Below are 14,800 nucleotides of genomic sequence, written 5' to 3' on the forward strand. Positions count from 1 at the left end.
CCCCTCCTCCCCCCCTCCTTCGTCTTCTTCTTATCCCGCCCTCCCCCCCCCCCTTTTCCTCTTAAGTTTCTTTTTGTCACGCTTCCCCCCCCCCCCCCCCACCAATCCACCGTGTCCGCCATTTTAAGTGGCACTGCTACTGCATTCGTGTGTGTGTGCCCGTGTGCACACCCCAAAAAAGAGAAACAAGAAAAATGCACGATACGCTTCGGTTGCATTTAGTTTTTGTGTGTTTGTGTTGCTGCTCTCAAGAGGTACGTACCGCTTCCCTCCCCACCCATCCTCTGGCCTTCTGCCATGTCCCCCTACCCCGGCCTTGGCCCGTAACAAGCATAAACCACCGCGCGGCTCTCACGCTGTTTTTGTATCTAAAATGTGTGGCTCGTTCTTGCGTATCTGTGAATCTTCCCTCTACTCATTGTGTATCTGTGTGTGTGTGTCTGTGTTCCTGCTCTTTCACTCTCACTCTCCCCCATGTGTGAGTGTGTGGAAGGCCGCGCGTTTTTGGTTGGTGACCGCCTGCCGCAGATGATGATGATGATCATCAACAAGAGCAACATTCAACCTCTATAATAATATCACGAGCGGCTTCTGTCGTCTGTTTGGTGGTGCTTGGTGCTTGGTGCATGCCGCTCCCGCTGCCGCTGGTGGTGAGTGCCGCGTGTCATCTTGCCCCATGCAGCATTTACTTTTATGTGGGATGGCTTTGTACCGGCTATGACTGTGTTCTTGTCCGATGATAGTGTGTGGATAATAATAGGCAGAGTGCAGAGAAATAAAGCCAAATCCAAATGGGAAGCGTTCATACATTTTGAGCAGGAAAAAGCTCACGAAGCGAAGTACATTTATATGTACATATCTGATATACCCTGAACACCCCGGATACATAGAATACGATTCGCAACAAGGGAGTAAAATTAATGGAAGTAAAATATGGAAAGAGTGAAGTAAAAGTGGGTTCAAGTTTTAAACAGTTTTTAATCATTTTAAATGGTATTCCAAAATGGTTTCAGATATACAAAAATAGCACAAAAATGACACTATTTTGTTGTACATATTTTAGATACATATGTACATAAATTCTACATAATTAGTGTTTGTGTCACATTCAGAATGTGTCTTTATTTTTTCCATTATGATTTACCTACCCATTAGTTTTCTTTCAAACCGAATTTCCACTTCAAACTTTTCCAGCACCCATCCACCATCCATTCTCCTCTGGAATGGCTGGGCGTGTGGTGCCGCACTTCAGCTGCCCGGCCTCCCCCCTCTAACAACGAGCCCCCTCAATGGCAGCACACCCCCTGGGCAAGGCACTGGAAAACTCAAAAAGGTAAAAAAAAGGGCGCGTTTACAAATATTTGTCGTTGCATCCGCTGCAGGAGTCGGAGTCGGATCCCCGAGCCAGCAGCAACTACAAAAAAAAAGGACATTAATTTTATTTAATAGAATTTTTCTCTTTTTGGCTGCCGTTGTGTCGAGGACAACATAATTCTTAGTAGCATTTTGCGACAATGGATAACATTGCGTTTGTTTGTCAAGCCAGAAACTGTCACAGCCACGCAGCCTCGCCGAAGGGATCGAGCATTTTCATTCATTGCCGAGCGCTCACCGCTCAACGTTTTCATTGATCCTGGCCTCGGGGAGACAAAGGATTCATTCGAATAGAAGGAAAACGAGACGGAGAGACGGGCAGACACAGATAGCATTTGATAGCAGATAGGGCAGAAGTCAGCTGAGAGGGATACACTCGCAGTGTCCTTTTTTTTTCATCTTCTCTCTGTTGTGCCAGAGTTTTCCAACACGATCAGCCCCCTTTTGTCTAGTCAGCGCCCAGTTGCAGTCAGACAAAGCGGAGACTTTGACATTCGATGTCTTCCTTTTCGTGTCCTTTCTGCCTATATCACCCAATGCAAACGGTAGATGTCCTTTTGTCGCCTCGAACCAAGGCATTGTTTCCCCCCATCCCACATCCCAGAGTCAATAGATTTTCCACTGCCGTTTACCATTTTCTACTCTTAGTGTTTGATGTTTTATTTATTTCTTTACGACGTCATTGCCTCGGGTCTGATGTTTTAATTTACGGGACTTCCATATTGCCTGGGTTGTTGTGGGGTGTGAGTGGCCAACGATGCGGCAAGAGAACTCTGGGACGACACATCTGATCAGCGGAGAGCAGCACAGAGATCAGATCAGATCACTCAACCAGCTCGTAAAAAACTTGTCAATATTTTCATTGGACAATTGATGAATGTCCGCGGAGAGCCGGGCAATGACAATGACAATGTCTGTGTGTATATGTATATGTATCTGTAGACGATGGGGGGGGCGGTGGTCCTGGTATCTAATGGAGTTTGTTATGCATCAAAGGAGTTTGTTACTTCCTGGAAATGGCAGTGACCACTCACCTTGTGGTGCAGCTACTTGTCCGGATTCGCAACGCGAGCCTTCATCAGCTCTTGCATTTTCTCGGTGATCTTCTTATTCTTCAACTTCTGCTCCATCTTCTGCTTCTGGGCCAAAGGATTCTCTTCTTCAGGGGACTCTTGCATCGATTTATTGTTTTGAGCCGGAACCGGACCCGAATCGTAGCGCTCGAATTGGGCGCTTTTGTTCAGCTGCAAGCGACGGGCTTGGGGCTCCATAGGCTTGAATTTCTTCTCCTTCTTGTCCTCCTGCTCATCCTCCTTTTTATCGGTGCGCGTAGTCCATTTAGTGTTGGTGCTCTTGTAACGAGCGGCAGTCAAATACAGAGGCTTAGGAGCAGCACGGCCCATCCAAGTTGGGGCACTCGAAAAGTTCTTCACCAGAATGGTGGCTGTAGACCACCGAATATTGTTTGCCATTACACTAACTACGAATTGTAGGCTTCCACTTACGAGTCTGCTGCACAAAGGGAAGGGGACCGCAGCGGCTGCGGCACAATTGGCCCAAATTCTTTATCATTTTGAGGCACACAAGAAACTAGAAACAATTAAATTTGTATTAAAAATGCAAAGCAAATCTTTCAAAGCAAACAAAAAAGTAAATTAAATAATTTTCCGGAAATTTAGTTAGCTCAAATTTTTCGGATGAGATTATTCCACTTCGAAGGCAGAACGTGAACTGAAAATTAAGCCAGAAAAGGGAGCTAAGTAACAGAATACTAAAGCCGCAGCCTACTTGAAGGACAAATTCAGAGTTTTTCAGATGCCCGACAATGGAAATAAATGTATGTATATGTACAGATCGGAATTATGAATGCTCTTCTTTTGTAGTCAATTGGTTTAAGATAAAAATAAAACGATTTGTGCCCAAGTATTGCGGTAACTGGAACTTCGTGTACCGAAAATACTTCTGTCACGACTAGAAGGAAATGGAAGGAGTTCGCTAGAGTCTAGCATATGGCTATAAATTATTTTATTTAAAATCTGCATCGCATCTGACTATACCCATATAATTTGTGTGCTTTTCTCGTGACCTTTTCAAAGTATCAAATACAAATATAAATTTCGTTCCCACTGCTCTTCCATATGCTGCTGCTGCTGTTGCGTTTCCCAAAACGCTCTTTAAATGCTTTCCGACTGCCAAAGAACAAAGCTAAATTCTGCCCAAAAAGGAAAGGGAATGGGCCTTTGGTCTGTGTGTGTGTGTGTGAAGGGTGGTGAAAGTATCTGTAGCTGTACTTCTGGGGCTGGAAAGTTTGCGAATTGAATCCGCCACACGACTTGCCACACGCGGCTCACCAAATTTCGCACAATTTTGCGTGCGACGCGGCCGTGTAATGATGCCATGTGCCCCGTTGAGGGTTGTCTTGGGCCCCGGCCGAATGGGGGGCGTGGTCGTTTCGCTTGGGGTGGCGGAGAGTGGTGCTGTGGGGGCGCTGCTATGTCAAAGCATGTCATAGAGCTGAGGTGGGGGCACAGGGTGTAGGAAATGGGTGTTGCAGCTCATCGTCATTCTCATCCTTTTTCTCGTACTCGTCGTCGTCGTCGCCGTCCTCGTCCACGTCCTCGTCGTCGCCTCCTGCAATGAGGCCAATAAAGTCAACATGGTAGAATGGGAAGGGGTCTGGTGTTTGTTGCGGGGGAGGATGAGACCAAGGACATGCTGGAAACACAACCCCCTCTCCACACCCCACACCGCACAGTTGGCAAAGGGCAATTCAATTCAACTATTACAGGATCCATTGTGTGCGTGATTTTTGATTATCGTGGAGAGCAGAAAAGAAAACGGCAAAAGTCACGTCATGGCCCTCGGGCTGCGGCTTAATCGAAGGAGTAGCAAGAGCAGCAGCGGCAGACAGGAGTGGGGGCTATGTGTGGCATCATCAAACTCAATTGCTTGGAAAATGGCAAAGAAGACAGAGCCAGGCCAGGCCAGGCCAGGCCAGAAAATCGCAGATCCAGTAGAAGTCAACGCATAAAACATATTACGCAGATTGTATTGATTTCTGATTATTCCGTCGCTCGCGTCCCCCGTTTGACGCTCAGATTTATAGCCATCTTCGGGACAGCTACAGCTACAGCTCCAGCTACAGCCACACCCACTGCCACGGCGTGGGTCTCGAAACAATTGAGATTGGTTAGAGCCATCCATGTATATGGCTATAATACGCTGCTGTGGATGGAGTAGCTGGAGATGTGGATGTGGTTGCGGCTTCTTGTTTATTTTGATACTTGTAAGTAGCTTCTAAGCTGACGCATCTATTACGCACATCTGATTCTTTTCTGTGAATGTTGACTCGAATTGAGGGAGTTTTAAATTTGTTGTAAGGATGGCATAATGTTGAATTTTCCACGAGAAAAATAGGCTGCAAGTGCGCTAGAGATTGGCTTTGATTTTTCCAATGAAATGTGAAATGTATTGGTGTAAAAAATGTCATGCTCCAACGAACATGAATTAACTTATGCTACCCAGAAAAAAATATGAGCCCAAATGATACATACCATTAATCGTTGCAGTGCATTCAAGAGCACAAACTATGGGGATCAGACGACATCTCGCCAAAGTAAGCAGAAGGCAAACAGCAATTCATTGCCATCGTGTTAATTGAATACCCAGGGCCCAAAGCACACGGAACATCACTATCGCGGTGGCAGACCCAGTTGGGAATTATAGTGTCGCGAAAGTATTGCCTAAGATAAGCTTTAATCCGATTCAAAGCTGCACTCGCACTGCGCATTGGAGTAACATATAAAATATATGTTAATAGACTTTCTTTAACAAACATAAAACTTAGTTGAATGGGTAATTCCATTCTGGTAAAAGTAGATAATCATTTTGCTAGTGGCAGAACTAATCTGAAATCAAACTTATCTGAATACTCAACTGCACTTTCCTAAGCAATTTTGTATGCTAAGATGAGGTGAAAATACAATAAATAAGTAAACGTTTAAGTAAAGTTTCCAAAAGCCACTTCGATCAATGATAAATGTCATAAATTATGCAGCAGCAGCCCTCAAGTTCCTTTTAATAAACTCCATTGAACTCTGAGCTTGAGTAACCCCACGGAGTACCCCCATTTATCATATAGATTCATGAAATTATACCCTAACAAGGCCACTCCTCCCACACTCCAATTGATTGATTATCTCTGCCCGTTTCCCGTTTTCTTCCAAACATCCCTCCTTAGTTCCCATTTTCCCCACCTCGCTCTCTCCTCTGTCTCTCTCTTTGCTTTATATTTTGTTTATTGGTTTTGTGCGCAATTTGTTGTTTAATTATTTTGGATGTTTTCAATTTGCTATTTTGTTACGCGATGGTTTTTGTATTCGTTTTTCTATTTTCCCCGTCGTTTTTCTCCCTTTTTTTACTGGAGGCCTGAGGCCATAAAAACGCCGAGCCATAAAAATGTTTCCAATAAAAATTTTGGTTCTGTTTGCTGTTTGGCAGCCTCGGATTTTTGATAGACTAGGAGGGGAATACGAGTACGGGGGATAGATTTGTGCATTTTTTGTTGGATAGATACTTTTGTACTCTCGCACTCGTAGCTGTATCTTGTAGTTGGCGCCTTGCTCTTTCAGGCATGACCAGAAAACCAAATAATTTCTGTTTTGGAATTCTTTTTTTCTTCGATTTTTGTTTATGGCTAACGCGGTTTTTATGGGCTGCCAGAAGAGGGCTAGAAGGGGGGCGGGCGTGGCGAATTTCTCACGCTGCCATTGCATAAACAAAGTTGCATCTGATGCCAGGCTTCCCAGATCCATGGATGTACACACGCATCTGTGTATGCGAACTGCAGTTTTTTTGCTGCTTTCGGTTTCGGTTTCGGTTTCAGTTTGTGGAGTTTCGGTAACTATGAGCATCCGAATCCGTTTATTATGAGAAAGTGGCGCCAATGGTTAATGATTTTTAATGATTGTTTACATGAAGCTTGAGCCCGATCATCGCCATCTCCTCCTCCCGTCAATGCTCCTCCCCGCCACGCTTTAGAGGCTGCAGCTGCCCGTTGAGATTTATGGGCATTTAAACAAATTTGATGAGATTTTCCCTAGTTTCTGCCACTGGAGCACAACTCTTTCCAGAGTTGGGGGCTGACGGGTTGGCATGTAAAAGATGCCATAAATCTTAGCCAGCTGTGCTTGTATCTGTATCTGTATCTGTGTCTGTGTCTCTAGCTGTAAGTCTGCCTCTTTATACCCTCCAAATCTAAAATATCCAAAGCACTGGCGCACCCAAAGAGTCTTCATCAACTTCGTTGGTAGTTTTGTCAAAGCTGCTTAAGTGGATTTTATTCCGGCAATTTTTCACCGAGAGAATATTTTCCAAATGCCTTTAAATCGAGTGGAGCGTGTGTTCCCTCACCCTCCACACTCCACCCTCCACCCTCCCCCTGCCATCATCCCGCACACTTCACTGGCATCTCACGTATGCCCTTTGTGTTTATTTTTATGCGGTCCTCACTCCCCCCCACTATCCACTGCCGAAAACCAGTCCCGCTCCCAACCAACAAAAATCCCAATCCCCATTTGGTTGTCAATGAAGGCCGCCTGGGACTGATTGAAATTCGCGGATAACCTGAAATGGATTTCTCCTCTCCACAATTGCTTTTTGGTGGCAATTTCAGCGATTCACTTTGAGACACGACTGAAAGAGAGTAAGGGCAGGGCGGCGGAGCAGGAGGATGCAAATAAATGGAGGGAATATTTGGTAACACCAAATATGAAACTCTTTTAAGCAGGCAACAGCCAAAAGGATGTCTGAGAGATACGCGTGAAAATATATCCTGCTTCACTTCAAAGAGTTTTTTTGGGTAGACCTGAATTTTATGAAAATATTTTCCTGTTTCCTAAATAAAATGCGATGCCACTTTTAGCCCTTTTCTTTTATTTATATTCATATTTTTGTCTAAGCTTGTGATAGCCAAGATGTAGACTTCATGAATCTCATGAAATTTCAGCAAATTCTCAATCATTTCAATGCAATAAAATAACAAAAACAGTCCTGTTCCTGCTACTATCCACGTTTCCCTCTTCCATCTTTTAGAACTATTATTATTCATTCTTTAGAGGCCTATCAAATGGGCTTCCTTCTTTTCTTGGGGTTAGCCAGATGGCGCCATTTGAATGCAAATGCAGAGCCAAAATGCCATAAAAGTGCCAGCCAAAAGAGCAGCAGCTCCCGGAGACAGATACAAAGATACAGAGATACATCTGCACTGCAGTTTCGGGCTCATTCCCATGCTCAGCCTTCCGAATGGGAGGGAATGTCTTACTCAATCCGTGACTGTGGCAATTACTGGGGCTGTGGCAGTGGCAGGGGGCATGAGACACCATCGATACCGTTAGACAGACTGTGCTAACCAATTCTCCATGGTTGGGCAATAACTGCAAATTTAATTTCGCAATTTCGCGCCTCGAATTCAATTGCCCCCCAGCACATCCTTAGCCACGGTTTCAGTATCAGCTTCGGGACTCCTGTGCCTCATCCCTTGTTTGCCCTTGGCTACTTCTACATTTGATTCTTCCTTCTAGGGGCGCATAAAAATCGCACACAGACACAGGGGATAAGTGAGGGTAACGGAGGGAGAGACCTATCCAAACTAATCTCAGCTTCTGGTATTATAAATTTACAACTAAATTGTTGCGGAGGAAAGAGCCTCAACGCAGAGTGTCCTATTTTTAAATGCAGAAATAATCAAAGTAGGAAGCGAAAAAGGTTATTATTTAATAGATTTCATATAGAATTTCCAAGACAAATCTAATAAATCTACTCCACAGATTTCCTTTCAAAGTTCAATTAATTTGAAGGCAAAAGAATGGGCATGTCCACACCATTGTGATGGCTGCCGCATCCTCTGAATCCCACTCTAAACTTGGGCAATGCAAATCCATGCGGCTCTCTGCCACACACTCCTGTCTGCTGTCTCCTGTCTGCCACATGCAGATATGCTTCCCCTGCTGTACCCATTCGCCCACATCGCATATCCGCCCCCCCAATCAACAGCCCAGATTCGAGGCCACAGCCCAAAACTGCAGGCCGAAATAATTATGCGTGTGCATTCCGTGGCCACACCGAAATGAGCTGCGATTTATGAATGCCGGAGGTCGGTTCGGAGGATACCAGACCTCGGACTGAAACGGCAACGGCAGGACCTTGCCCTGCCCCATCCCCCAGTGCAACCCCGGAACCACGGAGCCGAACCCACACCAAAAAAGGATCCACATACAGTGGAGAACGCAGACATTATAATTATTAATAAATGCAGCAACGCGTCAGCAGCCAGTGGGTGGGTCAGTGGCATGTGAGAACGGACGGTGGGGCAGTGGCAGCCATGCAACATGCTGGCAACTATTTACGGCATGTCCGTGAAACGCACGAGGAGTGCGAAACTGGAATTAATATGTGGCACCCGAATGATGGAGCAGGAGCTGCCATTACCCTCGTGCACTGCTTCCACGTGCTTCATGTGGCATATTAAAATTTATGATACGAAATTGATTTTATTAAATAAAGTCAGGAAACCGCCCTGGATTCGAGTGCATTAATATTTCACCTTAATTAAGAAGATTTCCAGAGCGAGGGCTACAAGGCTGGACTGTTCATTACATGGCCCCAAGGTCGTCCACAATGGTACCCAAAATAAGTGCTCGTCCTGCCTCTCTTCGTGTTCTCTTTGGATTGCTGAAGGGTAAATGGAGCATAGAGGCGAATTAGGGCTTACAAAAGGTGGTCGTTGAGAGAGGAACCCAACTTTGCTGCACTTTTCGACTGGGCAAACACAGACAAAACCAACTGCATTTTGTGGGCTTGCAGTTGTGGCCAAATGTTGGCCAGAATGGCTTCCATCGGCTTAGACATGGCCACGACATGTTGATTGAGGCGTTCACAGGCGTAGTGTAATCAGTCGGCAGGTTGGGGGTAGAGCCCGGTTCCATGCACCGTGTGAACTCTTTTGCGTGGACCAAGACTGTGGCAGGAAATGGCAGCGTATGTAGAGCAAACCATGTGATTGTCTGTCTGTTCTTAAAGGGTTTTCACACTAATTCATGAATATTTCATATACATAATACAATAAAGGTTTGTTTTTAGGTCTTGTACAGATAATCGCAAAGGATCGAAGCGTCTCCTGCTACAAATTCTTAGATGAATTTATGCAATGGAAAATACATCAAATAAAATAATTACTACCTTTACTAGATTAAATCTCTATTCGATTTCCCCACCAGCAAAACTCTGGCTTTTCCTCCACTCCACTCTAACATTTCTTGAGCTCACCTTTTGGCTTTTTCCTCTTTGCGTATCTACTGCCCTAACACTTGGGGCATTTTCCTCAATTATTTCCATCAATAGAAATAAATTTAATTAGAGCATAACAACTTCGATGGGTTTTCCTTTTCCATGGTCATTCAGCGATTTTCCCCTACAACTTGTGTTGTTGTTGTGCCCTCTTGGTTTTGTGATTTTTACCGATTGAGAGACGAGACGAGTGGCATTTTCACATGGAGCCACACGGAGAACAGTTTGGCCCAATTTTGGTGTCTCAACACGACCACACTAATAGCCAGAGGGAGATGGCTTGAACGCAGTGAGAGGGAGAGAGTGTGCGAGGGAGAAAGAGAAAGGTAGAGGAAGAGGAAGAGCCATCGACGAGAGATACCACAGCAATTTGTACAAATTTGTTAGGGCCCATAAAAATGTTGAAGCCTCTGAGGCGAGGCTCTGCCCCAAGTGCAGTCCGTCCCTCTCTGACTGCTCAGTGCCTCTCCTTGCATCATCCTCTCTTCGCTCTGTCTGACCGGAGCAGTATCTTCCCCTGTTTTCACAGAGCGAAACACATGGCGCATTGGACAGCCTGAGAAAAAAGAAATTAATTGAAAAAATGCAGAAGACCGGAGTGCGAGGGATCATCAAAGAAATGTACAGCAGCAGCAGCAGCAGGTTAAGATATTAAGAAAGTCATCAGGCAAACAGCAGGTTAAGATATTAAGCGAGGGAAATATTAATATTTATAATTTTTGTTGTCGGCGGTGCTCTCTGGCATTGTTTAGAGCCGGCACGGATCTGACTTATGCGACAGTTTTATTGTCGGTCGGCATCTTGGAAAGTCAACCAAGTGCCGCGGGGTTAAGTCAAGGGCCCACAAAAGGGTTAATGGTAATTGCTCCTTTATGTTAAGCGGCCCTCGAAATGCTGAAAATATTCATCTGCAAGATGAAAATGGGAAACAAAAACACACACCAAAGACAAGGCACAACAACAATTTTATCATTGTCCCCGGCAAGCGATTTTTTACAATTTCCCGATAAAAAAAAATAAAGTTATTTTTATAGGAAACTAAAGTAGTGCTGAAAAAAACAAATGCAAGCCAAAAAATATATCGAAATGTAAAGTAAACAAGTTCCAAGCCAAAAATGTAAAGCAAAATAGTCCCGAAAATAAAGAGGTAAAAAAAGCAAGGGTAAGATAAAAATTAACCAGAAAATCGATTGCTATTTTGGGCATTGTTTAACTCATTCGCTGACCGAGTCATAAAAAAAAGTGCACGCATTTTTTTAACCCTTCGTCCTGGCATGTGTTCCCGTTCCCGTTCCAGTTCCAGTTTCACATTTACAGTTTTGCTCATTCTCTAATATACGTCCTGCTCGGTCGTTCGTATTTTTATGTTTTTATTACTTTACGATCCGCTAAGAAGTGAAAAAAACAGAGCTGAAAGAAGCGTAGGGAACAGAGTGGAAAATCAGAGCAAATCCAGCGAGAGAGGGACAGCATGACTAACAGCTCAGAACCAGGCACCATAATGGATAAAATACGGTGCAGGACTAACACAGCAGAGTTACAAATTAAATGTGGGAAGAGGTTCACTTAACAGAATCACAGGGAGCTGGATAATGAACATAACATAAGCAGATATTTGTAGATACCTGAACATATCCTTATTTATCCGATGCACCAACAGTTAAAGTAAGGGAAGCAGCGAGCACTGGAAATCGCGAATCCTTGCAGCAGAACAAACCCGCCCACCCTTGGCCTGTTTTTTAACCCCTTTTCGCTCTACAAATACAATTTGCAATTGTTCCGCCCGGTCCAGGAAAGGGTTTAAGCAGAGTTGAACCACTGCGTGTACCGTTACCTAGGCTACCAGGAATCGCGTTTTACGATCCGTTTCTGTGTTTTCCTTTATTTTTTGTCCACTTTTTTGTATCCTCGTATTTCTGGCATTTTTTGCGAGCCAGTTTTTTCTGTGATTTTTCTTTTATGTTTTTTGTGTGTTCTGTTTTATGTTTTGGGCTAGGTCAACTCTTTACCGAGAACTTGACCCGATCTATCTATTTAGGTTTGTAGGTTTCTAGTGCAGGGCCGCCGCTGGAATCGCTCAATTTGGTTGCCGTTTTTTGGGCGGCTTCCTGGAAAGGATTCACACTTTTCTAAGTTCTTTTTAATGTCTTGGGATTTTTTTTAAAATATATTTTTGCTGTTGTGGCTGCGTTTTGGTCTGCGTTTTGACTTTGCATTTGTTGGGTTTTGACTCTATGGGCAGGCTCAGGCGTTGCGGACAGTCAAGGTCCAACCCTCTAGAACAGAAACTGTGTCCTTGCACAAGGATATCTATTTTTTGCCCTCTTGGGAAGCATTCAAAATGCAAGAGAGTAATCTTAACTTTGTAAAGGGTAATTAAAAGAACGAGTTCGTAGATTTGGAATGAAATGCATCCAAAGCCAGTTCGCTTTGGAGGCAGAGAAAATGCATCTTTGATTTGAACCAAAAATGTTTCTTCTTCATGGTGCTCCGGACAAACATCTGGTGTAAATAGTAGTACTCTTTCCAAAGGGCATAAAAAACAGTATGTATCAATAAATGGGACAAAGAGAGTGCGCAAAAGTCCTTTTTAGGGCCTTTGGGGAAATTTACTCAACTTAGGCGCGCACCATTTAACATTGAGCAACGAACGAGCAGAGTGGATTACACACATGAGAGAGCAGAGCAGCCCGATGAGAGCAAGGGAGCAGAAGGACAACGGTAATCGAAACCCGTCAAAATGGCAAACACAACAATGAGCGAAAAGAAAGCAAAGACGGCAGCAAAGGATGCCCGCGAGAGAGCGAGAGAGATAGAGAAAAGGAGAAGTGGAGTGGGTCCAAAGGAGAGCTAAGCACATTACACGATCGGCATCAAAAGGGAGTGTTGTTCGTGTGTTTTTGTGTGTGTGTGTTTGCGTGTGCATTCGATAAAGATCAGCTGCCGAAGGATCAGATCCGAGGAATCCGAATCTGAGGATCTCACATCTACCCATCTACCCATCTAATGCCGGCTGACAGATTATTATTAGCGTAACATTAACGTCAAATTACGCATCTATTTTGCGCACTTTATCCATGCCACACACTCACTCCCCTGCCCACTGCACCACCACCACGAATGGCGGTGCAACATCAAGGGGCGCAGCGGCGTCGGCACACATGTGCAAAGATTTGCCCCCGAAATAGAGGGATTACTGGACCATGCATGGAACATGGATCATGGAACATGGGCGGGCGGTAGGCGCTGGTCAGTGCGGCATCCTAATGGAATGCGGGCAGGTGAAAGGATCTAAGAGATCGCCAAGGAGATCGCACCGATATGTGGGAATACACAACCCAATGAAGCGTTTGAACAGATATGGGAAAGAGACTTTCTTACAGTAAAGGCAAGGGTCTCGGAAAATCAGTTAGGAGACTATTGTGTGTGGTGGCTGGTAGGAGAGCGCAGAAGTATGAGAGAGCGCCCAAGCTCTGAGAAGAGCTTCTTCCACTGTCTCAGTTCCTCTCCCTTTTCAGTACTAATCACCACATAATCCTCACGACATGCTGAAGCATCATCACCACCACCTGGCGACACTCCCACACCAAGTGGGGGGCGGCTGGGAAACTATGAGGATGGTAGGAAGGGTGTATGCGAGGCGTGACAATAATTAAAAGATTTCCAATGTCAACAGCGTAAATGGAAGGAAAACAAAGTTGCAGCCAAAACTAAATAGGAAAAGCAAATGCCACCCGTTCCGCCCGCTCCACACGCACCCACTCCTTGGGCGGGAAAAGCGCACACAAATGTTTGTCTTCTTCTCCCTCTCTCTCGCTCTCTCTTTGTTACTCACTCACTATTTGTTTGTTTGTTTGTCTCTTTGTTTGTTGATTGAGACGGCTTTGATTTTCGCTCAGCGGATTTTGATGGGGTGCACGGTGTGGGTGAATGTGCACCATGAGACCAGGGGGTATGGACAGTGGATGGGATGTGTGTGACAAGTGCGCCCCTGTATTTGCAGAGCCGTTATGTGCATAAGCAACAACGATTATTGACATTTCGCCAGCGTCGCAGCAGCAGCGAAGCAGCGACAAGGCGACATCGCAAATAGGAGAGAAAATGCCAACTTCACGTACCAAACTGTTAGTTACGCTATAAACAAAAGTATTTGTGATGGGTACATGCATTTGTACTTTCATTTTTACTCATACGAGCTGCAATACTACAACATTTAGAAGTTATTCAATCATCATACATCAATCGATGTATTTTTGTATAAAGAGAACGTGTATAATGATTGTTGATTGTTGAACTAAGATGAAGTTAAAATAGTTATACCTTCATGTGCTAGGGTATCGTTACCTCTACTTCATTCTATTCCATTCCCCCTACAACACAACCATCACAAGGCACATGCAAATCGAAATGCAGCGGTAAATGTCAATGCGAACGCGTGGCTCTGTGTGTTTGTGTGTGCTCTCTCACTGTCGCTCTGCCCAAAAAGTCCCCAAATCCAAACGGAACCGCTGTTCCCCCCACCAAAGCCCTGGCCAAGTGGCGGTCGTGCGTGAAATTTAATCAAAGCAAGACTCCACTCCTTTACACACGCCCCCGGCCAATATCTCACACCACTTCTTACTCACTCTCTCCCCCTCTCTCAACGACATGTAGCCATCAATGTGGCCAAAACAGTTTTTGGCTAACCCCCAAGCGGCGCCACACCGGAAATGTTGCACATTTGTAACTGTAACTGCGGCACACTTCTTATCCGTGTAGAAACGGAGGTGAAAGAGAATGGCAGATATAAAGCCATCAGAAAATGAGAAGTGGAAAATGGGAGGTAGAGAGCAGCGGAAAAATCTTGAGATATGTGAAAGTTTTCCACGAAAGTGCAAATGTCTGTCAATTGTCGTAAATGGAGCTTCCTTTTTCCTGTCCTTGAAGGGAGAAGGAATGCAGGCACAATATGTTGTTGTCCGAGGGGAGAAGAGGAAGTGCTGATGTCCGTTTTTGCATGGAGGGAAGAGATGTACAATAGTGGTTCGTTCTGCTACGATGAAAGATAAGTGAAAAAGGCGAAAAGTGATTAAAAACTTTT

The 14,800-nt window shown here is 44.7% G+C and overlaps 1 protein-coding gene across 1 annotated transcript; it reads right to left on the minus strand.

Annotated features, from left to right (window-relative positions):
- Positions 1 to 2,008: 2,008 nt before the first annotated feature.
- Positions 2,009 to 3,089, minus strand: LOC117588416. Its single transcript, XM_034279685.1, has 3 exons — positions 2,880 to 3,089; positions 2,409 to 2,818; positions 2,009 to 2,344 (listed from the first exon to the last, which is right to left on the minus strand). The coding sequence occupies exons 1-2, from the start codon at positions 2,944 to 2,946 to the stop codon at positions 2,421 to 2,423; spliced, it is 465 nt and encodes a 154-aa protein (XP_034135576.1). The 5' UTR covers positions 2,947 to 3,089; the 3' UTR covers positions 2,009 to 2,344; positions 2,409 to 2,420.
- Positions 3,090 to 14,800: the final 11,711 nt, after the last annotated feature.

This window comes from Drosophila guanche, unplaced genomic scaffold, assembly GCF_900245975.1.
Source record: "Drosophila guanche unplaced genomic scaffold, DGUA_6, whole genome shotgun sequence".
NCBI classification, from domain to species: Eukaryota; Metazoa; Arthropoda; class Insecta; order Diptera; family Drosophilidae; genus Drosophila; species Drosophila guanche.

What these genes read in the sequence shown, in the direction of transcription:
- LOC117588416 (XM_034279685.1), bottom strand. Translation starts at nt 2,946, where the DNA reads ATGATAAAGAATTTGGGCCAATTGTGCCGCAGCCGCTGCGGTCCCCTT. An exon ending in TCCCTTTGTGCAGCAGACTC is followed by an intron (nt 2,819 to 2,879) that starts GTAAGTGGAAGC and finishes GGTGGTCTACAG; the next exon opens with CCACCATTCTGGTGAAGAAC.